The following is a 25410-nucleotide window of genomic DNA, read 5'->3' as shown; positions in this document are numbered from 1 at the left end:
TACATGTCAAGGTAGTGGTGTTAAAATCTGCTGCTGTTAACATAATTAAAAGTGTATCAATAATATGGCCAGAGGTTAAATTGACTGCAGCTTACCGAATAATTCCATAAATCTTCCCAGTTGTGCAATATAATTTGTTATACAAGTCTCAAATACACAGTCCTGAAATAAACACAAGTTATTTAATTGTAATCTTTATTTTTATATATAGCGTCTTTTATAATGGCCCACCATAACACTTGGATAGTAAACATGCATTTTCATTGTCAAGTATGATATCTGATACTACAGCTATGGCCAAGAGTTTTGCACCACACTAAAGAATTAACTCATTTTGCTTCATAAAGTCGAATTTAGCCAAGTGTGCAAATAGCACATTGAGCTGCAGTGTGAAGACATTGTGTCATGACTTCCTGCATCAACTAGCTGGCTTGAGTAACTTGGACAAAGAAGCAATGTGCTTCCTCCAGGCCTAAAAAACAACAACTCTGTATTAGTTACTGGTGTGCCTGCTCAGAACTCTGCTATACATTAGACGAAGTTGAAAAAGCAAATACTAACTAACATGAGAAAAAGGAAGTATTATTTTGTGAAACAAACTGAAGAATATCCCCTAACTGATACTGTTGGGAAATTTAAATTGTTGTAACCAGGTTTTATCATAATTGGATCTAGATCATAAAGTTATCTAGACATGTGTACAGAAAAACTATTTGTTCAGAAAAGTTATGTAACAGTGTCGGTATGACCAAAATATAGAACCAATGTACCAATCTTGACATAAACATTATAATTTGGTAGGCTACTGTACCTGGTTTATTTGTATATGTTATGGTGATTTTAACACAAAATTAACTTTCCATTTCATTAGGCATGTACTAAATACTGATTAACAAAGTGCACCAGAAAATGGTCCTGTCACATCTGATGTGTTCTTAATTGTTATGGGTGTGGTCTGCTTTTAAGTCAAAATGCCATTCACTGTGCAATGCTGTATTAAGTTTCTGTACCAAAAAACCATAGGTAATGTTCTTCTCCTGATGAAATTGCTTTAAAATCGCAAGTATGGGTTCAGGTTTGACAGTTCTGCTAGTACTGGTTTTCAAATACCTTGTTAGTGCTTCGTCTGTTCCTCACAACAGCTAGCTGAATCTGTCCTTCTTCAAGTGAAATGTGCATGCTACACTGAATGCTATATTTTCAGTGCTAAATCGTGTTATTCGTTTAATGATACATTAAATTAAAAAAAAAAAAAAACTTCACTACTGTATAAAACCGTTAACTGCTCTAAAGAACAGATAGAATTACGTTTATTATTCCCCAGTACATAACGTTAATAACCTGAAAGCCATAGTCACTACGCAGTCCATAATACATCTATATAGAAAACTAACACCGCATTTCATTATATCATCGTAGTTACACGTATTATTAGAACAACCTAAACCTTAAAAGTTTCAAACTTACCCTTGTAGACAAAGACGGTATCCACAGGATAAAGAACGAATTTAAACACTATTTAATGACCAGAAATAAATAAGCAAATGAAAAAAGTGACACTTGAACCACACTGCCCAGTTCCTCAATTTGAAATGTATGAGGAAGTTAGACAATAAAAGTATGTGTGTATAAAAAGATCAGGAAGTTGAGATAACATCTATGCAAAGTTTACTACAATGCAGCAAAAGAATAATACCAAAAACCATATTTTAAATGAACCTACATTCTGTAACTCTGAACCAATATATCTACAAGAAAAAAAAAACAAAAAACAAAAAAAAAACCGTTGAGCCCAAACCACGCAAAATTAATTAAACTTTACACGACGTTTTTTCAGTCTCACTCGCCCCCAGTGATCGAAACTGAAACTGGGTTTGCTGGAACAATGCATGCACCTGCTATTGTAACAGATCACACACGCTGCAGTCTTTGTTTTTGATGACACTTGTGCTTTTGTGCGTTTAAAACAAATGTAAATAAACGCCGAAATGTGTTTACAATCTTTCCCGTAAGATGTATGCTTAATCCGTTTGCTTTTACATGTTTACGCAACTGACAAATGTTATTGATACAACAAATTAAATGCAGAAGGAATGGGACTGGTGGGGGTTTATTTCCCATGTTCCTCACTCTTCAACCTGGTTATCTCGTCTTTAAAAAAATAAAATTAATAAATAAATCATTAATTAAGAAGCAAACCACCTCGCAAGTCAAATGGAACTCCAGAATGTTCTCATGTTTCCCAGGAAGCCATTACAGCTGAAGTGAACAGTAAACAACCCCCATCCCTACCCAGACTACTTTCTCACTAGACATCTTGGGGTCACTGAATAGATAGCTGCCTCCTCTTAAAAGGTGTTAGTAGTAAGTGGATTATATTTGGGGTACCACTGGGACAGACTGCCTTTTTTTAAAAGAGCAGAAGATTTTCAATTTAGGTATAGCAAGATATTAAGTGAACAAGTAGCCCAAGTTAGATGTACAGCTTTCCTAGAAAATGGATGACGTACCATTATACTTGTGAGACATTGCTCATGGATGTCTTTCTAAAGAGCAGATGCATATTTATTAAGAGCTGCCATGGTATTTGCTGAGTAAGGATTTTTAAATTTCTGGTGGCATGGGGTTCTATAACTATAACTATAACTACTGTACTTTGCCAAAGTAGTTGTCAAATTCTAAACTATCCCAATTTTTATTTATTTATTTTTAAATATTTTTTTAATTTTTTAATGTTTGTGGGGAGTCTGGGTCCAAACACCAATCTCAATATTGGGAGTAGCTTGGTTCTAGAAGCGCTTCCTTAGCTGGTAATCTGATCAGTGCTACAAGATGATAGGGCAATGCACAGGAGGGTGAGTGGAGTAGGAAAAATAAACATACTAAATAAACAAAGCCACAAGGACATGGGCACTGCGGGGGGGGGGGGGGGGGGGGGGGGGATGATTAATATAGATCGCTGCCTCCATCTAGATCAGTAAAACAGGCCGCTATGTGTCCTACAGCACAGGTAGTGGTTAGAAGTGTTTTACTTTCTATTTTTTTTTTTTCAGAACAGTGTTGTTCTTAAAAACTCTGAATTAAAGTTATCTTACTGAATCAATATAATGTAAAGAACGGCCACAAAGATAGGGAGAGCAGTAATATGAGGGGGAGAGTCGATCAAAATGACGTCCCTGCAGGGAAGAACAGAACATTCCCATGATTGACTTATTATCCTGGGAATATAACTTTTTAGCTTTATCTTGGAAGATCACAGATTAATGATTATCACAGGCGATTTCAGGTGCACAATGCACAGGAAAAACTAAGAAAGCTGATGAGACACTGGCCCACGCCTATCGTGACAGGGTGTTTCCTTCTCATCTTGACAAAGGGACATAGACTTTGTATGTGCTGTTCATATTGGATACCATACCAGTGCTCTCTTTTTTACTTCAAAACTGACTTCCCCATTTGACAATGGAAAGTAGTGCTTGATTGAACGATAGACCACGTGTAACTCAAGTCTGTCTATGTGCAAGCAATTTTATATCAGAATCATTCCCCTGCCAAGGTTTAGGATTGGAAGCATACATTGTTACATACACCGCTTATCACATAGTATATTTATAAACACCCCAACCAGGCATGTTGCAAAATTCAATAGCCTTAAACTAAGCTTTTGTCATGGCAAACACCAAGGTATTTAAAGAATTCTGTAAGACAAATACAAGCGTCATCTAATATAAGGTAGTAAATGTAATCTCAAAAACACCACCAAGTCTGTTAATCTTGAACAACTTCAGCAAATAACAAACACAAGTAAATTATTGACTGCAATCACTGTATCAATATTGATTGCTCTTGTGTATCCTCTTCCCCAGCTGAATACTGTTGAGACTCAACTGTTGCTTTTGCAATAATGGTATCTTTTGTGACTTGCTGCTGGTACATCCCCAAAAAAACCAACCAAAACATTATTATTATTATTATTATTATTATTATTATTATTATTATTATTATTATTATTATTAATAATAATACTGCATCATCACCACCCTAAAATGTTAAACAAAGTAGAGGACAGGCTTTTTGTCATTTGCATCCACTGTTTGTAAGCAGGGTATATTCTATACCATTTCCCCTTCACCAGAGTGCAGATCAATATCTGCATATGATAGTAACGTAGCTGTTTACCTCACCTGTTTAATTGTAAAGATGACAGAGGGATGGCTGTAATTTGAAGTACTGTGGCTGCGCTCTTTTCCCTTACAGTGGTGTGATTCCTGGAATTGCAAAACAGAAACCTCCAGTAACTTGCTCAGCTTCAGCATACATCTCTGCTGTGATTCCCATTCAACACCGGCACCACTCTTTGGGTGAAAAAGTGTCCCCTACCCTCTCTGCCCGTAGATAGTCTGTCCTCACTTCATTTCCAGCTCTGGTCCTGGTTTCTGTGCTGCACAAAGTACTGGCTAGGGTTACCTTTGTCAAGCCTGTATGCAAAACATCCTAAAATAAAGTTTACAGTAAATGCATATTGAGGCAGACGACAGAAACATGAGAAGTGCGTATAAGCACCTCTTCCAGGGGGCTGCTTAATCATTCATTTCAGATCACAAGCATAGGAGTATCTTTTTATATTTTACAAAATATTAGTTTTTGGAGAAAGATATTATTTATAAATAAATAAATAAACAAAACATTTCATTAGACAAACAGATCATAGACAAGGTTTTCTTGTAATTTTTTAGCACTAAATTTCCATTTGCTTTCTCATTTCTCATGGTTTACATGCAGTGCCCCGTCTCATGATATTCAAATGAGGGAGAGGAAACTGTATGTGAATTAGTTTAAACCCCCAATGATAAGCAGGCATATTCTCATAAGACAACACTAAGCTAAACTAACTATAAACCAGGAAAGTAGAAAAAGTGTGCTAGGTATATATCAACCTACTTGCACGCCACTTACTGTTTCAGGGACTTTTTCTTTCCTATATAGTGCGTATTATGAAACTTGTTCATTTTTTTTTAAGTTGTCTGTGCACGAGGTGAGAAAGTCATTTCATTGTAAAAATGAACATTAACCACACCTTCTGAATATTAATAGTTTACCTTCTCATAAATAATGCATGAGAAATATCAGGATAAACTTGTTTTTCAAGCTACCTGGTCATACACAGCTTTTTCATTAGAAGCTATTGACCTTGACTTCAATTTATTTGTATTTTACTTTCTTCTAAGAAGTGTAAAGGAGAAAGTCAATGGCTACAGTTACATAGGGATGGTACATAGACAAGCAACAGACATGCACACTCCAACAGGCAGCCTTCCATTCACATGAACAGCTAGTTTGAGTTATACTAGCCTAATACAGGTGCATAAAATCTAGAACAGCAACTAGAGTAAATGATAAATGGCACCTCCTGTAATATTTACTGTTTTTGTCTTTTGTTTGTCTGGCAGCGGATTCATATTTATATGTAATTTATGGTGATTTAATATATTATATATATATATATATATCTTTATATATATATATTATACTAATATATATATAGATCGATTATATAGTATTATTATATAAATATATTTATACTTTTTACCGTGCAGTCTTTGTTATTTAACTCAATAATTCCACTATGGTAGTACACTAAAATCAAGATATATTTTATGTGACATACAGGTACAGGGAAACTCCAAGATTATGATACACTCAATAAATCTTCCTACATTTAACCTTTTTGGTTAAGTAATCTGAAGCTAAACAACTTGCCTCAATAATTTCCTGATTGTTAAAACAAAAATAAAGGTTTGCTGAGTTTTAAAAATGTTATTTTGCAGCAGCTATTCTGATTATTAAAAATTAGGTTTAAGAAAGGATCTCTGAATGTCCCTTCAACAACACTCACAATATTGTAGAATGCCCCACATCCTAGATTACTTACAGGTAAACATGTTCGAAACGAACAATGGCTATGCTTACAATGAAAATAGTGGTGGAACGCAATGGTAGCAGCACTACACCAAAAAATAAAGGAAAATAAAATCACTTCAGCCTATTTGTGATAGGGTAGGTGTGGGCGTTTCGCTGACAGATGGATAGCGATAGAGGTAGACATTGAAACACCACTCAGGATTTATTTAGCACAAAGAAAACCCTGTGACACTTTCACCGATGTTAAGTCAAGGAAGAATATCCAACAAGTGTACAGGAAATTAAAACAAAAATAGGGAAACAAAAACACTTTACAAAAGCAGCTAAAAATAAAAGGCTGCCATGTAGTGGCGATGCGCTGCTCCTACGAACAAGAAAATCCCGCAGACACCACACTCTTCACTATTCCTTTTATACAGGATTTTTAAAATCCCAGAACGCATTCCTGCCCTGTGTGGGTAATTGAAAAGCCCTGAACCCAGTCAGAGGAAAAGGCTTCAATCTGATCTGCAGCACAAAAACCAACTGACTTGGCTCAGCAGCACACAGGCATGTCAGGAGCTCCTTTTTATAGCGAGAAAAATCGGACCTGCGGAGGACTATAACTACTTTGTAAGATTTATTACAAAACTTATTTACTTTATCAAAGCCACATGGGTTTAATTAGTTTCCTTTTTAACTAGTATGTTTAAATGGACACTTTGGCTTACTTTCCACTCTCAGCCGATGCAACTAGAGGTAGTGTTGCTGGAAACTTCTTAAAACCAAATTTGTCTGGTAAAATATTTAGGATTCCTAACTCCAAAGCACTCCTTTGATTTAAAAATATTTAATTAAAAAAAAAAAAAAATCAACAGGATTTGATGCTGTCAGCTCAGTGAGCCTAACCGTCGCTCACACACACTACCCAGTTTAAAAAAAATTTAAAAAATTTAAAAAAACTAAGAACGTTCCTTTAAGTGTCACAAAAACCATTGTAAACATAGCCAATGAGGCCATTTTGAACAGGGGCAGATGTTTCTCACACTATTTGATCTGGTTGTGGTTTCCTGTAAAGACAATAGAATAGGAGCCCCCACTCAGCCGTATTCACAGTTTATCCCACAGGATTAGTTTCGAGTGAGCTTTATTTATTTGTCAGCCTCCTCTTCCTCCTCCACTGGCTCCCAGAGCCCTTCACTCTGACGAACTTTCCCTGTCATTTCCATCAATGCCTGCGCCTCTGGATCAGCATTTAAAATGCTCTTCTTTGACTTGGACTGCAAAAGACAAACAGACACAAATACATGTATACCAATATTTATGGTATTACAAAACCATAAGCCTTACATAACATGGAAAATCATGGAATTACAGAGTAGCCTTTCCTACATGGTCTGCAACACACCACATGGAAAACAGTGATGCAAATGTATATTCTTCACTCACTTGGTGTTGAAATTTCTGCTACAAATATTCTTTGCGTACTGCTGCCATCTAGTGGTAGAAACACTAAAAAACATTTCACTGTATTTGTACCTGTAGAGGTAACATATATAGAACATAAGTACATTTACAAACAAGGGAAGATCATTTGGATCCTACATTTCAGTGGCCGGCGAGTAACACCTTTGTACATTTGTTGACATTAAATTGTATTTGCCGTGTTTACGCCCAGTACTGCAAGGGGTCTAAACCGTTTTGTATTTCTTGGGTGGCTGAGAGTATGTTGGCCTCTCTCCTAAGCTTTGTGTTGTCTGCAAATTTGACAAGCTTGCTTAGAGAAGAAATAGGTTCAAGCACCCCACTGAGAACATGGCCGCAGCTACAGGTCTCCTCTCTAACAAGTACTCTCCCCTTCCTATGTTTAAAATAATTATGTATCCATAGGCAGTATTATTCCCACTTATTTCAGCTTTAGGGTTAATCTCTTGTGGCACTTTGTCAAGGGCTTTTTGGAATGTGTCTGTTAATAATTTGTCAAGCCCTGAGAAAGAAAAACTACATTGAAAAAAATGTGTCACAGAAAGGCAGATTTAACTTACAGGTGCATCTTCTGGAGGTTCCCCCAGCGCCCACACCTCCATGGCATCAATGCTGAAGTCTTCATTGGCTGAGAGTTGAGGGCTGTTGTAGGTGGTACACCGGGACTTGGCCTTGCTGTGCCCTTTCCCAAAATTACTGTCCACCCACAGACCAAAATAATTGTGCTGTCCACCCATTCCCTAAACAATACAAAAGTGGTATTTCATCGATTAAATACTAGTAGTTATTCACATAAAGTCAGAGGTAAATTTGACCAGCCCTTTTTAAAATCGCCACTCAGAACCATCACTTATATTAGGAATCCCACCACACTGGTAACTAAATAAAGTGTAATGAAAAGAAAATGTAAAAGTTCATCCAACAGCCCCTTAGCACAAGTGCAAAATGCTGCTAACAGCCACTTCCTATACAACCGTTTAGGAATTTTCTACACCACGTCATTGTATTTTACCCAGTCAAGTGTGTTGTGACATTACAGGAATAATTGGTAAGGATATGTTTTACCATGGCTTTCTGTAGGTGTTTCTCTCATCTGATTCATTATCTCAGTCTGTAGATTGTGCTTTAATTATTAAAGTGGTTCTTGTGGAAATATATATATATATCATATATATAATATATATATATATATATATATACTATATATAGCTGAAACGAAGAGAGGTCTCGATACGTCATATGCATCAAAGTCCTCCCTTATAATCATTTATTTTGTTTGCTGGGGACAGAGGTAAATTAAAAATTAATTAAATGGAATAAAACATGTTAAATGCACAAACAAAACGTCCCTTCATTGCCCCTGTTTGCACAATTACCAACCAATAACAATCTAACACATTGATCGAAGGTTATATATTAAACGACACTAAAACTAAAACCACTCCTTTCATCTGTCTCACCCTCCACTCTCCTTCCAATATAAAATAAGTCACATTTTACTTTTCCTTAGAAACGAGTCATTTATGCTGCGGGTCATTTAATGTGGAAATATAGTCATTCTGATTAAACTGATGAAGAAAGGCATACCCAGTACACACTGCAGTAGCTCTTAAGCCTAAGTAGGTCTAAGGAAAAGACAAGTGTACATATTTGCATTTCCTAGTTTCGCGACATATTATCATTGTCAATTTGCTTCCAATCAGCTTTTAAATCATTCAGTGTGAAAGTTACATACAAATAAGTACTACAATTTGGAAATCAAATAAAGGATTACACATGCATGTATAAAATGGAATTGTTAAAACAGACATGAAAAACAGCAGAGTGTGGAAGATGGAGCTTACCAATCCGTTAGGCATGGTCTGCTGGCCATGGTTTAGGTACATGTAGTGGTCATTGTATCCAGTACACATGTAAACAGAGAGATAAGGCTTGACAGAAAATAAAAAGCACCTGTTGCTCCCTAAGAAAAGATACAATAAAATTACAAGTTAACATAAAAACTACAAGAAGGTTGAAACCAAGTCAGACAACTTGTTATGAATACACACACACACACACACACACACACACACACACACACACACACACACACAAATTATCTTTGTACGTCCCCTAATTCTTTTCAGTTTTGTGCGCTCAGTTTTTCCAGCTATTCAATAAAATGCAGATTTTAGAACATATACCTTATTAGGGATGGGAATTTTAAACACTTAAACATATACACTCTAAAGAAGTGGTTAAACGTTTAATAACACCGTGTAACAATTTTTTTTTTTTTTTGGTTCCTGTTTTTTTTTTTTGGTAGTAAGTGTTATTTCCTAACTGCTTATACCTCAAAAGTATAGAAAATGGCTATTACTCCCCACAGACTTTGCTTTAGTGACCAGGACAGTGATATTTTGAAATGTACCTATTTTCCAGAACATTCCAGATAGATTCAGTGCTGAGTAAACTTGGAGTAACTTCTAGAACTTTCTAGAACTTTCCAGTAATATAAATAGTAGTATAAATACAGGGGACTTAAGCCCACCAGTTCAGTTTAGTTCCAGCTGCCTAGCAGAGTACAGCTGGGAGGTCATAGGAGACTTCAAAATGGTGGCATTCCTGATGGGTCTCCAAGGCGGTTTTACCAAGTTTCCCTGCTATCTTTATCTTTGGGACAGCAGGGACACCAAGGCGCACTACCACAGGCGGGACTGGCCACAGCGGACCGAGTTCTCTGTGAGGAGGAACAACGTCAAGTGGGAGCCACTGGTGGACCCCCGGAAGGTGCTGATGCCACCACTGCACATCAAATTGGGCCTTATGAAACAATTTGTCAGAGCTCTAGATAAGGAGTCGGCAGCCTTCAAGTACCTTCAAGACTTCTTCCCTAAGCTGTCTGAGGCAAAGGTCAAAGCCGGTGTCTTCGTCGGACCACAGATAAAGAAGATCCTGGAGTGCAACGAATTCCCCAAGAAGCTCACTAGTAAGGAGAAAGCGGCTTGAAACAGCTTTGTTTCAGTGATTCGGGGCTTCCTGGGCAATCACAAGGCCTAAAACTATGTGGAGCTGGTTGAGACTCTGGTGAAGAACTACGGCACAATGGGCTGTAGGATGTCCCTCAAAGTCCATATCCTTGATGCCCATCTTGATAAATTCAAAGAGAACATTGGAGTGTACTCGGAGGAGCAAGGCGAGCGCTTCCACCAGGATATACTGGACTTTGAACACCGCTACCAAGGACAGTATAATGAGAACATGATGGGAGACTACATTTGGGGGCTGACTCGTGAAAGTGATTTACAGTATAATCGTAAATCTCGAAAAACTACTCACTTCTAAATCTTTTGTAGTCATTTTTGTATTACTTCAGTATAAATACATGTTAATTTGGATTCATATGTTGTTTTTTTCTGACTTTATGTGAACAAAAAGACACAAATTCGCCCGTTTTCTCATTGGAAATAGGTACATTTCAAAATATCACTGTCATGGTCACAAAAGCAAAGTTTGTGGGCAATAATAGCCATTTTCTATACTTTTGAGGCATAAGCAATTAGGAAATAACACTTACTACCCAGGAACAAAAATGATGTAATATGCTACACGTATAACCGGTCACGTGACAAATGTCACCAAACGTTTTTTTTATGCATTCATTTTAGTAACTTATTTTCATTAGTCTGTCGTATATCAGACTGCTCTAGTGCCAAAGTAAGGGCAGACATTATAAAAATTGTGCTGCAGCTACAAAACTTTCAAAGGGAGAAAAACCTGCAATTACCACAGACTCGTGGACCCCATTCTCCAATCTTCCCACAGGTGGAAGTTTTTTTTTCACTTTAGTAGTTTGTAAGCTTTTGGACTGAACAGCCATTTATGTTTAGTATAATTTTTAATTGTACGTTGCACTAAAGTAAAGGACATCTGAAACACACTTCAAATGTTATATTAATTACTTAACATATTACTTGATTTTGTGTTAGTTTGGCATTTAAAATAGGGCTTGTGGTAATGTTTGTGAAGTTTATGTACACTAGTACAGTATGTAGAGTGGCGTTTGATTCGAGTACTCGGGAATTGTAATGCTCAAGTACTCGTCTCGAGCAACAACAGATTTCAAAATCTCACCGCTACTATCAAAGACTGCAAACCTTTAAATCTCTGAGGCAGACTTTTTAATATCAGTCACAGTGCTCTTTAAAATATTCTTTGATGTGTACATGTTTTGTTTTTTTTGTTTTTTACTTTGTAGTTAAGTCTTTGCAATGTTAAAATGTTATTTGCTTATTTAGGGTTTATGTGGGTTTATGTTTAGCGTGGTTGTACAGTATCTGTTAGCCTATTTGTTTTTCTATGGGTCTCTCGCTATATCGCGGCCCTCAATAAAAAATTATAGCAAGGTACTATACCAGTTTTAAAAAAGTTATTGGCTTTCTTTCCAGACCTTGATAAAAATGAAAAAAGTCTGTTTTACTTCCCAAGCCACTGGGTTCAACAGTAATCCATGAACACATACAATGCTACTCTAAAATAGCTGCACATTTTCATAAACTACCTACTTAGACACCTTGCTCAAATATTATCCATTAATTTTTTTTTAGTTAAGCTTTCAGCCATATAGCCTGTGTGGAACATGAACATATAAAGCTGAAACTGAAGCATCCTACCTTGGAATTGGGGCTTGATTTCCCAGCTGTGAGATGCAAACCCACCAAAGATGTGTCCCTGTGAGTCTTGGATGACCAGGATGGTGGGGCCTTTGTGAACAATCTGTCCGCACAGGCGTGAGAAGCTCTCCCCGTGATGGCGGGTGGAGAAGAGGAGCCGCCACTGGTGCTGAACCTCCACGGGCAGCTGGGAGTTCAGGTACATGATGGAAGGCAGGTCTAGGATACTCAGGAACTTTGACCAATGGACATCCCTGCAGTCTGGTAACAGGTTCCCTACCCCACCTTCAGAAAGCTGGATGCACAGGCCTTGACTGACCACCAAGCTGAGGAAAGTGGACACGCTGGAGACTCGAAACACCCAGTCCTCAATGGAACCAAGGTCACAATCTGCCTCCAGAAGCTTTCCTGCTGGTAGCTCTTCACCTACAGCAGTTAATTATAGCACGGTTTTCAGACAATATCCTTTTTAGAAATAAACATTTTCCCAGAAACAACTGGAAACAAATTCTACACCCAAGTTTCTGTTTTCAGATAGGTTTCACTACATATAGAGGCTCAAAACACCAAAGCAAAGTAGCTGAGTACGCCTAAATAGCTGTAAGAAAATGTTACAGCTGAATGCAACACCTAAACACTGGGGAGAAGTCTGAATCCATCTTGGGCGTCTCAGTACCACTCTTAATTTGCCACCATCATATCATATCATATAACAGACAGACAGACAGACAGACACACACACACACACAGTTTATTTCTGCAATTAAGAAAATCACTACCTGCTGGTCGAAGTTCGCGTGTTAACTGGGTTGCCAGGAGTTTAATCCCTTCTGTGCTGTCCCGGGTCTGATCCAAACTCCAGCCTTTCAGTAGCTTTCTGTGTTTCAGAACTTGAAGTACAGAGGAGATCAGATCCTCTGTAAACTAGAAACAGGAAAACAAAATCTTATTGGCGCTAAATCTGAAATCTTATTGAAATACAACTAGAAGTAGACACTTACAGTACAAGCAATAAATACATGAAGAAAAAGAAAACTATTCTGCATTGATAATAATCTGATAAGACTTTCATTACAACTCAGTAAAAGATTCACTGCAATTAAATGAGCAGATATATTACAAAAAATAAAGAGTCGATCTGCTTGTTCCAAACTGTACAGAACAGTACCAAATAGCAGGTCACTGCTGCTGCTTTAGGTTTTTCCTCCAATAGTAAATCTCTATCCCATAAATCTTACCTAATATATATTGCCATGATTTTATAGGTCAGATTGTCCTATATGATTTTTTTTACTGTTTAGTTTTTTTTGTGGAGAACTATATATATATATATATATATATATATATATATATATATATATATATATATATATTTTATTGTCTTATTGTCTAAAATAATTTGCTTTACAAATAAATAGCAATGCATATTAGATAAGATTCCCTGAAATTATTTTGTAAGCTAGTTGTACTTTAATTAACCCTCCCCCTAATTCTATACTGATCTCAGTCTGCGGCTGCAAGTGGATAGGCGTAAAGGTCAAACAAGGTGTTGGAGGGACCCCACCTCCGCATTAAAAGTGTCATTAGCATTAAAATAATTCCTGGTCTGTCATAATGTTCATGCAAATTGATAGGTCGCAGCACTAATTCCACTACAGATACCACCACATAGTACAACCATTACACTTCCAAACCTACTTGTGTCCACAGCACACCAAATGTGTTATTTTTCAGAAAAAAAAGAAAAAATGGCTTATATAGAATCAACTAAACATAAGGTTGAAACCAAATTGTCCCTACATTAATTAACTACTTTAATCTAAATTGAGTGTTAACTGTATTTATAAGTTACCATTTATATAAGCTTATAAAGGCTTGAAGATTATCTCTGTTTCAGCACTAGTTGTAACACAAACAGAATGCACTCTTCAACCCTAGGAGTCCGACAACACATGCACAACATTATAACAGGGATTAATAATATGGGGAAACAAAATGGGGACAATGTATATTAACTGTGGTTCCCAGTTTGAAATATTTCATATTGTACCTCTGTGACTTGACTTCCCTTCACAGTTCCTCTCAGAGATCCAGATACCATGGACAGGACCAGAGCTCCCTTCTCCTCTGCTATTCCCCGCAGAACGTCCGACAGGAAAACGATTAGCTGCTCTTTGCTGACACTGTCACTAGGAGGCACTGCCTTCCCTGTGGGATCCACACTTCTCATACCATTGTACAGCCGAACAGTCATCGAATCAGGAAGCGAGCCTTCAACATACTCCTGCAGATCAAAAGCAATGCACATTGTCACTAGTTATTAGTTTTTGTTAATTTTACAAACCTTTAAAATTGCAGACATATTAACATTGAATCCGCAAGCAGGTTGTGTTGTAGGCTGCTAGCTCTTGTACATTTCCCTTGTGCACATTAACATTTACATGTGTGGATCAAATACATAACCTGCTGTTACGTTTGTTTTTATATTTAAAACTCTTACTTTCCATGATAAAATCCTTATGGGACAGAAATCCTCTGGGACAGAATCCTTGGCTATATTCATTCTTTATTATTTAGTGAAATATTTGTACCACTGCACTGGCTTCCAAACCTTTCTTTAAAATCTTACTCTTTATATATATATATATATATATATATATATATATATATATATATATATATATATATATATATATATATATAAAACGCTTAAAATTTATTCTCTAAGAGGACCGGTATATGGGAGGAATATAACCCTCTGCCATGCTTTTAAAAATTACATAATAGATCAGCTATCACAGGCCTTTTGTGCATAGCAAAGGCCAAATTGAAAAGAAGGTACGTTCACTTATTATGCCCCCAGATTGAGGAACTCATCACCCTTTTCTTTTAGAGATGCTGCTGCATCGTCAATATTTTTCAAGGCAAGATTAAAGACTTTTATGGTTTAATTTTTTTTTTATCTATCATTCTTATTCATTTACTGTTTACTTATTTAGATTTGTTTTTATTGTTGTCAATATTGATATTATTAGAAATATTTACTGTTATTGTATCATTTTGACTACTTCTTGATGCTACATTCTTCTGTTGTAACCGACACGTAAAGCACTTTGAGATGTAGTATGAAAGGCAGTATATAAATAAAGTAAATTAAAATGGGACTCAAACAAAACTGTCAATTAACCCTGTGTCCAATAGAGGCAAGGACAAGCCTGTAGATGCTACATCTAATCTGTGCAAGGCTATTTGGAGTCACACAGGAAGGAAAAAGATTCTGACGTATTCATCCACAGTGCAACCCACGGAAACACTCTCAAAACGTTGAAATCTTAACACCTTGCCTTTAGCATCTCCAGAGTCACTGCCTTTGCTTTCTTCGTCGCTCCGGCCTCTTCTGCACTCAACAGCTTGTTATATATCCCATCAATAACAGCTTGCTCCTTAGGAAGAAACCGGGACAGGCACTTCTGGAGGGAAGTACTCTCCGCATTCCCCATTATCTAAGATAGGGCTGGAAACAGAAAAGAAGTACAGATTTAAATTCAGCTAATATTTTTTTGAAAGATATATTTTTGATGTACATAGTGGTGCTCCAAAGTAATTACGAGTTTATGTAAAAATAAATAAATAAATAAATGTCCAATTCCTAGTATTGGAAATCTATGTTCTGCATATGAAAAGTATTTTTGTTTTCAATTATGCTAAGAACTATTAAGCAAATCACCTGAATTGTAAACAAAAAAATGTATCAGAAAATTAAGTTTATTTATTTATTTTTTAAATATAAAATTTCACTTATTTCATAATTTCTAAAATCAGATATTTTACACAATAATACTTACGCATAACGTAAAACTACAATTGTTGGTGAGAATTTCCATACACAGTACAATCACATCCATGTTTCAATGTATTATAAATACAGTAGGGTGTCAATACTTCAGCGCACCACTGCATGTTTTTAAATGAAGACCAATGTTAAAACAGTCACAGACTGGCAAACCTACATACAATGGTAGCATATATATATATATATACACACACAACTCTGTCTATGACTGCATTTTGATACAATTCGTATTCTGTATATAAAGTCGTTGTAGGTCACAATAATGTACTATTTCACGATATATTTTCTATACAAACAAGTGAAGCAATAAGTCTGCCCGCATCGTCCAACAACCTTCTTAAAGATGTCTTTAAAACTGAGTTGGGAACTACATCTTTAAACAACAGAATCACAGCTGTCTGTACATTTTGTGGAGTTATATTAATTACATTACCACACCTGCCGAATAATTACTACCTTACAGGAGAACCTGGCACGGAACACTTAACTAGCAATCCAAAACAACTAGAAATAGGGAGTTTTTGTTTACAAAAAAAACAAAACATCCCCAACCTCCGATCAACCCAGAGGTTAAATACAATGTGGCAGAGAAATGGGTTAATTCTTGTACGCAGGTCACAAGAACAGTTAAATCCTAAAATACCACGTAACCAAACCCTACCGACCAGTACTCCATCTGCATTTTTTTTTTTTTAATAATTAATGTGTTTCTCTGCAAGAAATGAAAACTCTAGAGCATTTTTTTTTATTTTATTTTTGCTGACCCAGCCACTCAGTCAAAAAACAACTGACAAAATACTTCAACAACTAGTACTGCATATTTAAAAAAACGAAAAAACTGGTCCCACCTTACTGAGTGTTAAAATATTTTCATCACGTCCCATGTACTGTTGTTGTAGTAGTACTAGCACAATGACGTCATTGTAAAGGCCCGCCCTGAATTACCCGGAAGTACAGAGTATCGCTATTAAGTGGCTCTTGTAATCCAATGAGATGCTGCTTCACACAGCTGGCAAGTTGTTTTTTTTTTGTTTGTTTTTTTTTTTTTTGCTGACCTTGCTGCTCAGCAGTGTAAGAGCTGTGGTGTGTAGAGCTCTGATACAATGCGAATCCCATCTTCATAAGGTAGAGTATGTAGTCTACGAAATGTACAAATGAAGCAGTTGATCCACATATGCTACTGCACTGCAATGATTATTTACAAAAAAAACAAAACAGATCTTAGGGTTTTTTTTTTTTTTTAATGCAGACATACTACTGGTGGTGATTTTAGCTTCCTTAGCAACACGCATTTTGTCTAAACATAAAGCAAAGTATTGATTTTAAAAAGATTAAAATAAATGTTTTGTTTGTTTGTTTTTTTAAGATCTACCCTACTTTACACAACTAATGCATACATGTCAACAGTCCCTATATGGTCGGGACAGTCCCGATATCCTAGGAAGTGTACCGCGTCCCGGTGCATAGGAAGAAAATCTGGATATTTATTCTTGGAAATTCTTCATAGCTAGTTTAGGGCTGTCGTGCCGGTACTGTTTTTTGTAGTTTTCTCTGTCTTAGCGTCTGCTGGCCCTTGTGCAGGGAATTGTGTTCACCACGCCGATCTCAGTTTATTGACGTATGTCATGTCCAGTCAGAGTCTTATTGTTGCCTCACTGCTGCTGCAATATGATTTGATGCGTATGATTTTGAGTATTATGTGGAAGCCAATGGAATGTGAAGGACTACAGTTTAGCTACGCCCATCATTCGTTGACGGAAGCATGGTGTTGAAGGTTCTGAGATATATCTTAATATAGAAAGAAGAAAGTCTGTACCTTTATGCATTCAGACCCCGCAGGAGCCAGTGCAGCTAAACTTTGCACGACCTCCTCTTTCAACTAGGGGAAGGTCGAGGGCTGTGTTTGGATCCAAAAGTTTGACCCCTGGGGTACTTTCATTTAGTAACCCCATTGCTGGATCACTACAGCAGCCATATATCTCAAATTAAAGAAACAAAAAAATAAATACATAAATAAAAATAAGAAAAAATTCGTAAGATCGGTAACTTATAGGAAACCATAAGGCTACCGTTCCCCAATTTATCATGCATAAAACAATGAAACATTGAATTTCCACGGGCAACGGAGGGTACTTCAGCTAGTATTAAATAAAGTCGGGTCCAGCAAATTATAATGGCAGCTATCAAAGCAACAACAACAAAAAAGAGGGTGCTTGTTTCCAAATGTTGGCAAGTATGCCAATGTGCATATATGAGTCTTACTTACACACCAGTGCTGTAAATAATTCAGACTGCCTCACTATTTACACATCACAGTGGTGTAAGTAATACTGGACAGAACCCTAACTAAAAGTCCATGGCTCCCTTCTTTAAACTGTGCATCAAAACCCAGTGATACTAAAATTGTTTCTCAAATAATACTTAAATGTATTCTTATTATCGTGCAAATATGAATTTAAACATGGCCATGATCATGTGAATCATATTCAGCCAGCCTAGTTGATTCTGCTATGTTATCTGTCATGCAAAGACATACCTGTGTATGCCAGACCATTTGTTCTGCTTAGAAAGTGTGCAAAGGCAAGTAGTTTTTGTTCTGACATTTGTAATAATTTTCGAGGTGTTGGGTGCTTTTTTATAATTACTTCGCACATTGCTAGGGCTTAATTCAATACATATTTTTCTATCCAGTGTCCTTTTATACATAGGGCATGCTCACTCTCTTAAAATAGATACCACATTTGACTCTGCACAGTACCTGTGAATCATCAGTAGACCCAATTTAATTCAGTCTTTTCTGGAGTGGAGATTGTGTGCAGAGTTCTGGAGGTGAGCCCAGCTCCTGGTCTTCAAACCACAATTTGAAATGTCTAATAATAGGTTCGTCAACCAAAATACCCGAACAAACCTTTTCAATGAGAAGTATCTAATAAAGGGTTCATTTCATTGTTCATTCAAATGTTAATTTTGTGATGTCCACAAGAGGGTGCTGGTTGGCCCTGTAACACCAACAGCCTTCTGCAATAATTAAACTAACAAAGCTGATAACAGGAATACAGCCTTTTAAGGAAATTAGCAAAGCATAACGCAATATGTATAGACATTGCTTCGGTCTCCAGAGAGATAAGAAGATATTATTTCTGTTTATAAACAAATAGAAGGAACACATTCATTCACACATATATTATCCATACACATCCTTAATTAAACTATAATCATCTAAGCCAGGAAGTCAAACATTTAATATAATGAGCATATACAGTACACAGTATTCCCACACACACACACACACACACACATATATATATATATATATATATATATACATACATATATACATACATATATGTGTGTATTATATTGTATTTTATCAACCTTTATTTATGACCTTGGCATGTTGCGCCAAATGTCATATCACATTCCTTCCATAATGGCAAACCGAGTAAATTATATCTGTCAATACACAGTATACTGTATGAATGTTTTTATTTCTGTATGTAACCTATAAGATTGATAAATTGTACCAAAGGACTGATTTTCAGGTAGAACCGGCTTGTAGTTTTAAGGTATTTAGCATGACACTTTCTTGTTTTTCAAAAACATAGTCTATCAGCTTTGTGAATTTAAATGCTAAACCTAACATATCATGCAGGATGGGATAGTCTGAATTTTAAAAACTCTTTTTAAAAACCCAGTAACCCATGGGTTATTTTCATTTATTTGCACATACCGCTCATTTCTGTATATTAAGTTCCTGGATTATACATTAATTACCTTCTTCTCACTAAAGAGTAAGTCTTTTGGTTTCTTAATCTTTGATGCTGACCTAGGCGTGTGATACAAATGGTGTGTTCATTCTTTTTCGCGGGGGCAGAAGTCATTGTTGCCATAAAAGGAATTTATTGTGAGGATGTGTGTAGATTGTGATGTCAGCCTTTCTCTCTCCCCTTCTCTCTCTCTCTCTCTCTCTCTCTCTCTCTCTCTCTCTCTCTCTCTCTCTCTCTCTCTCTCTCTCTCTCTCTCTCTCTCTCTTCTCTGTCTCTGAGGCTTGTACATGTGGTTTGACACTGTGGCTTCTTAGACGTTCTGGTCTGTCATCTACCTACGCTTATTTCCTTTCCTGTTATTACCCTATATGGTAAAACTGTTGTTTAGGGCTTGTTAGGGGCTTGACCGAAAAAAAAAAAAAAAAAAAAAATATATATATATATATATATATATATATATATATATATATATATATATATATATATATATATTATAAAGCGCTTTGTGGTGGTGGTCCATTATGAAAGGCGCTATACAAAAATAAAGATTATTATTATTATTATTATTATATTATATATATTACCCTATATGGGAAAACCATTGTTTAGGGGCTTGGGGCTTGAAAAAAAAAAAAAAAAAAATATATATATATATATATATATATATATATATATATATATATATATATATATATATATATATATATATATATATATATATCTATAAAGCTCTTTGTGATGGTGGTCCATTATGAAAGGTGCTATATAAAAATAAAGATTATTCATATATACATAATTATTATTTTTTCTTTTTTTTTAAATGACAAGGTATTTGTAAATACAACTAGAAACCTGAGGCATGAAACAGTGTGTATTGAAGTAATGTCAAGCTCTTACATAATTCATACAAGTCAGAGGTTTTAGTTAGGAAGTGGTATGTACAGTCTGTAGACTAGAGTGGTAGTACATGCTGGGACAGGATTTCTCTGTAAACATTTTGAGGCAGTGGTAAGGCCCTGACATAGAATTGATAGATTGACGAATGGAACTGTTTTTATCTGAGATCAGATATGCAGAATTCAGCCGTTGCCAAGTCTGTGTGACCTGCGAACTGAGATTTTAAATGGAGCAGATATTAAAAGTGTTACTGGACTATAACTCGCACTGTGCCTCTTGTATGTTGAGCATATAATCTAAGAATATACAGGGTGGGGCATCTTGGAATGTACTGTCTCTGCAATCTATCTCAGAAACAAATAGTTGTTAGATACAGTATATACATGTTAAGCTCTCACAAAAGTCTCCAGATGGTCTACTGTAGATGTCTGTCAAGTTTTCCATTGAACTGGGAAGTTACTTGTATGTTTTATTTTATTTTTTATTATTTATTTATTTATCTTTTGCTGTAGGCGGTGAACTACTGCAACAAAATTTGCAATACAGCAAGAAAAGTGCATTTCTGTTTTTTTCCCCAAAGGAATTAACTTCTGACTGGCTTCCAGAGAAATAGCGTGGCTCCCAGTAATGCTGAGGAATGTGGAATGCAGCTGTATCCACACTACAGTCTTGCTGACTTAGATAACCTCGGACTTCCTTCTGAAGCCAGAGCAGAGATGATTAGTCACCGAGTGCTGCTCTGTATCACTTCCTGTTTCTGGAGGCATCCGCAAGTGGGATGAGCAGAGATAGGCTGTTCTGAAGCAAATGGCGCCTTTTTAAAAATGTTACTTGCTAATGCCTGGTGCTTTTTTTTTTGTCCGTGCAGCACAAATACAGTAGCTTCAGGACACATTCCAACAGCTGACTCAGCTGCAGCATATTCCACAAAGGAAGGGTGGAGCAGCAGGGCTTGTAAAGGACAAACTGCAAACACATTCCCTACTGCTCCTAAAACCATATCTTAAAAGAATCGTGCAAGAAATAGAAGCAATAATGTCTACATGTTGTATTAAGTATTGATTTACATAATATCAATAAATACATGTTGACAATTTTGATAAATGAGGACAGATGCTATAAATAAGGACAACTACCTAGGTGAGACAATGAAATAGCATACTACTGTACTTCAAGTTAACACTGACCAATAACCTTAAATTGCTCAGCTGGTAGTACTCTTTAAGATAGCATTACAAGATTATGATTTTAATGTACTTCTTATTTTTCCCAGCTGGGTATGAAATCCCCTGTAAAGAGGATATAATGAAGTATGTACGTATGTCACACTTCATTGATTTCTCCCTGTATCTGGAAAACATCTTATCCAATTGTCATTAAACTTGCTACTAACATTATTAAGTGTAAGTTATTGAGAATGTCAGATTCTAGGGAATGGGGGGTGTCTGTCCATTCATCAATCTGTCTGTATATCAAACGTATATTTTTGCAGGTATCTTAATCGCTTATCAAGTTGTTGTGAAACTTGGCACTTCTTAATCTATACTATTCTGTACATACCTTTGATATATATCATGAACTTTTTCATCCTACTGATAGCTCAAATTTTTAATTTATAGATATGTTGAGGGAGGTGTTTTACTCACATATGTGTTAGTTTATTGAAGAAGAAACGTCTAAGGCCAATGAAAAACTTAGGGAATAGAAGGCCCTAGTCCCCAGTCAGAATACTAAATTGCCCCTTATGTTTCATTGCTCACCTTTTGCAGTTGCTTCTTAACCCAGGTGGGCCCCAGATCAAAGAAACAACCTTTGTACCAGAGTTTCTTTCAAACATCATATACTCCCTAAACTAAATAGACATAGTCTGATATCTACTTCTAATCTTCTGACTTCTAAGAATTAATGAAGCCTATCAGATGCATTTATCTGAACCAAAACATAAGTAGAGAAAAGAGGGTTTGTCAAAATGTTTGTCTAGTAGTGACATCAACTCTGAATTCCTGATTTACCTAAGGTTTCACAGACCCCGATTAACAATAATCTCAGACTAGGGTAAGGTAGTCCAAAGCACCCCATAGTGTTTAAAGGTTTGGATAATATCTCTCAAGAGAGTTTTCATTCCATGCACCCTGTGTCACAATACTGTACATGCTAGGTGAATTTATCAAGCCAATTCAATCAATACAGGGATTTGTTTCACCGGCAAGCTGTAAAATTCTAATAATACAATGGAATATGATATTTGTCAGTCAATAAAAGCGGTCAAAGAAACACCACCCTATACAAATTATTTGCAGTGCAAAGGTTAATCTGTTACACCTTTCTGCATAATAGACTAATCCCTTTTTTCAGCTAATGCAAAATCCAAATGGTTTCCTTTAGAGCTCAAAATACATGGTAATACACTGCAGTGTGAAGCCTGTGTTGCATATTAATTAAGTTCCTTTGCCAGTATTGCTGTTGTCTGACAATGGATGTGATAACATTCCTTCAGGTTTAAAACAGAGGTATTTAACTCTCACAGTAAACTGATCGGCAAAGGGAGGCGCCTGGTTACCAGCATCTTCGTTTAGTGAAAAAGGGTACATCTCAACATTCATCGCTAAACACCCAATGGTATTTTTTAAACATGCAGTATCTAAAAGGTATTTCAACTACCAGAAGTACAGAAACTGAAATTCATACACATCTCTTTTCCAGGACAATCGTAACCACCTGCCCAATTATCCTTTATATACAGAATGTTCTCTACATTGATTTTCAGTTATCTGCCACCTTCCACTTCATAATCTGCCTTGGATACGCAGACGATACCCAGCCTCCAGCCTCACCTATAGAGGGCGACTCCTTAATGACATGGAAGCAGAGCTCTGGGCTAGATTGTAATCACTACTCAAGCACAACCATTTGCCAATTTACTAGGAATTAATACTTAAAGGAACTGTGTTATATGTAATCAGAGTTAACCACCATTAGCAAGAAGTAGAAACAGTCATTTCGAAATGTGCTTGCAACACGTTAGTTAAAAAAGTCTGCAAAGCTAACCCTCTGTTTTAACCCCTGCATGGATAATTTGTTAAAACTTTGTGTTGTAATTATAAAACAAATTAATTCCAAACATGCCACTATACTGCAATCTGACTGTTGTCAAAGGAGAATAATTCCACTAACCAAGGCCTGTCTATTCATTATAAAGCTGCTTTATATTAAACAAAGCACTCATGGCCTATGTGTCGTCAGATCAAGGATGGGCATATTCCGGTCCCCAAGTATCGTTCTACTCCTGTTTTAAACATTGTAATTAAATGATTTGACATGGTTCTCAAGAACCATTGCCCACCTCTGCTTCACTGAGAATATCATGCAGGAGGCTATAAAACAGTCACACAAAATATATTATATTTTCAAAAAATGTTGTGATGCCTTATTGTAAGCCAATGCAACATTTATTTATTTACTGTATTACGTCTGATTTAAACAAGATTTTGTTCACCATAACTGATAGCCAAATTATGTGAGGCCCCAGCAATAAAAAAAAACACAGCAAAAGCAATTAATTTATTGCTAATTTAGGTGTATTTCTCTGTTAAACAGGAAGTCGCTGCATTTAATTTAAAATCCAAACTTGTGCTGACCTGGGCTTGTCTTGTGCTGTGCTGAATTAGACAGCTCGTGAACTGACAATATTACAAAAAGGGGATGTGGCACTTGGTAAGATTTCAATATTCTCCACCCACCTCTCTACTGAAACAAGCTGTTTTCTCTGAATTTCACACAAGAAAAGGCTTTGTTTTAAAGATAAAAGGCATAGCTCTTTAAAAAAAAGCAACCATTAAAAAAAATGTGATTGAGTTTAAAATTATTTTGTTTTCCATTAAATTATAATCAAATTGGGATACTAAGAGTGACATGGTAAGAAACAGAAAAAAACAATAAAGAGCAAAAACTGGTTGAATAGCACAACATTTGTTTAGGAAGTATTTCAGTTCTATATTTGGATTTTCACCCGAAAAATAGCCCCCTGTATCATTTAATTGCTTGCCTTAATGGTAGAACGACCTAGGAGATAAACTCTACTCCCCCCTCCCTCTCCATGTTATCCTCTTTTCAGCTGTACTGAACTTACAAGCAATTCTGTAGTACACTGAATAAAACACACTTTCAGTATTCAAAAATACACTTGGGTCCTCTGGGTCTGGTTTCTGTGCTGTGTTTAAAGTATTGGTTAGTTGACAAAATATATATGAACCCTATCACAGAAACCAGGAGCAGAGGGAAGGAGGCATGTATTCATATGTGGTGAGGGTGTGGAATACCCAGTCATGTTGTTCATGCTGAATCACTGCAATGCTTTAAGACCCAACTTGACCCAAGATTTGAAATCAATCAGCTGCTAGGACCTTGGTGAAGATAGGTGGCCAATTTGTGTTACTGTCTTATGTGCTTAAATTAAAGATTCTATACAGAAAATATATCCAGGTTTTGATATCTGTAATTAGTGCTTTTTCCAAAGGATTTCCAATGACAGTTAGTTATGTTCTATAGGGAACGTTTTCCTAGCTTGATATACTGATTGGATTACAATAGTACTGGTGATAACAGTTACAAATAGAATAATATACCCAGTGATCAAGAGACAAGATTCATTGTTTGTTCTTCATCATAAAGTGGCACGAAAAACAACAACCTTCCCCTCACATTACTGTTCCGGTCTAAATTGCTAACTGAGGAATGAATTGTCATATAACAAAATTAACCCTTCATACCTTATTGAAATAGAAAGAGGCCATAGGGATCATAGAGCATACGTTGATTTGTCTGCGTGACCTTTTAGTCATTTCATTAGCAG

The 25410-nt window shown here is 36.3% G+C and overlaps 2 protein-coding genes across 8 annotated transcripts in view; both read right to left on the bottom strand.

The window, feature by feature from the left end:
• Positions 1 to 5452, bottom strand: part of LOC121325734 (1-phosphatidylinositol 4,5-bisphosphate phosphodiesterase gamma-2-like) — a 45094-nt gene extending 39642 nt beyond the window's left edge. Inside the window, exons 1-2 of one of the 5 annotated variants that reach the window (XM_041268649.1) lie at positions 4381 to 4492; positions 4185 to 4268 (exon numbers count right to left, since the gene is read on the bottom strand). Coding sequence is in view for 2 of the 5 variants with exons in the window: in XM_041268645.1 (XP_041124579.1) it covers positions 4185 to 4316 (132 nt within the window). In the remaining 3 variants the exon portion in view is untranslated. Of the gene's footprint in view, positions 1 to 95; positions 182 to 1110; positions 1207 to 1467; positions 1734 to 4184 lie in introns of those variants that run through there. The other 4 variants (XM_041268645.1, XM_041268647.1, XM_041268646.1 and 1 more) reach the window with 4 other exon arrangements.
• A 186-nt stretch (positions 5453 to 5638) lies between these two features.
• LOC121326033 (MTOR-associated protein MEAK7-like) lies at positions 5639 to 16846 on the bottom strand. Of its 3 annotated transcripts, none has more exons than XM_041269176.1 (8): positions 16743 to 16846; positions 15386 to 15555; positions 14092 to 14325; positions 12821 to 12965; positions 12042 to 12467; positions 9231 to 9349; positions 7947 to 8126; positions 5639 to 7181 (listed from the first exon to the last, which is right to left on the bottom strand). In XM_041269176.1, exons 2-8 carry the CDS (start codon positions 15539 to 15541, stop codon positions 7053 to 7055), a joined length of 1389 nt encoding a protein of 462 aa, XP_041125110.1. In that variant the 5' UTR covers positions 15542 to 15555; positions 16743 to 16846; the 3' UTR covers positions 5639 to 7052. The 3 variants fall into 3 exon arrangements, with proteins under 3 accessions (XP_041125110.1, XP_041125112.1, XP_041125111.1); XM_041269178.1 differs by having other exon boundaries at positions 16748 to 16803; XM_041269177.1 differs by lacking the exon at positions 16743 to 16846 and adding an exon at positions 15887 to 16032.
• Positions 16847 to 25410: the final 8564 nt, after the last annotated feature.

The sequence above is a fragment of the Polyodon spathula genome, chromosome 13, assembly GCF_017654505.1.
Source record: "Polyodon spathula isolate WHYD16114869_AA chromosome 13, ASM1765450v1, whole genome shotgun sequence".
NCBI lineage: Eukaryota > Metazoa > Chordata > Actinopteri > Acipenseriformes > Polyodontidae > Polyodon > Polyodon spathula.
This window is presented reverse-complemented; position numbering and strand designations above follow the sequence as displayed.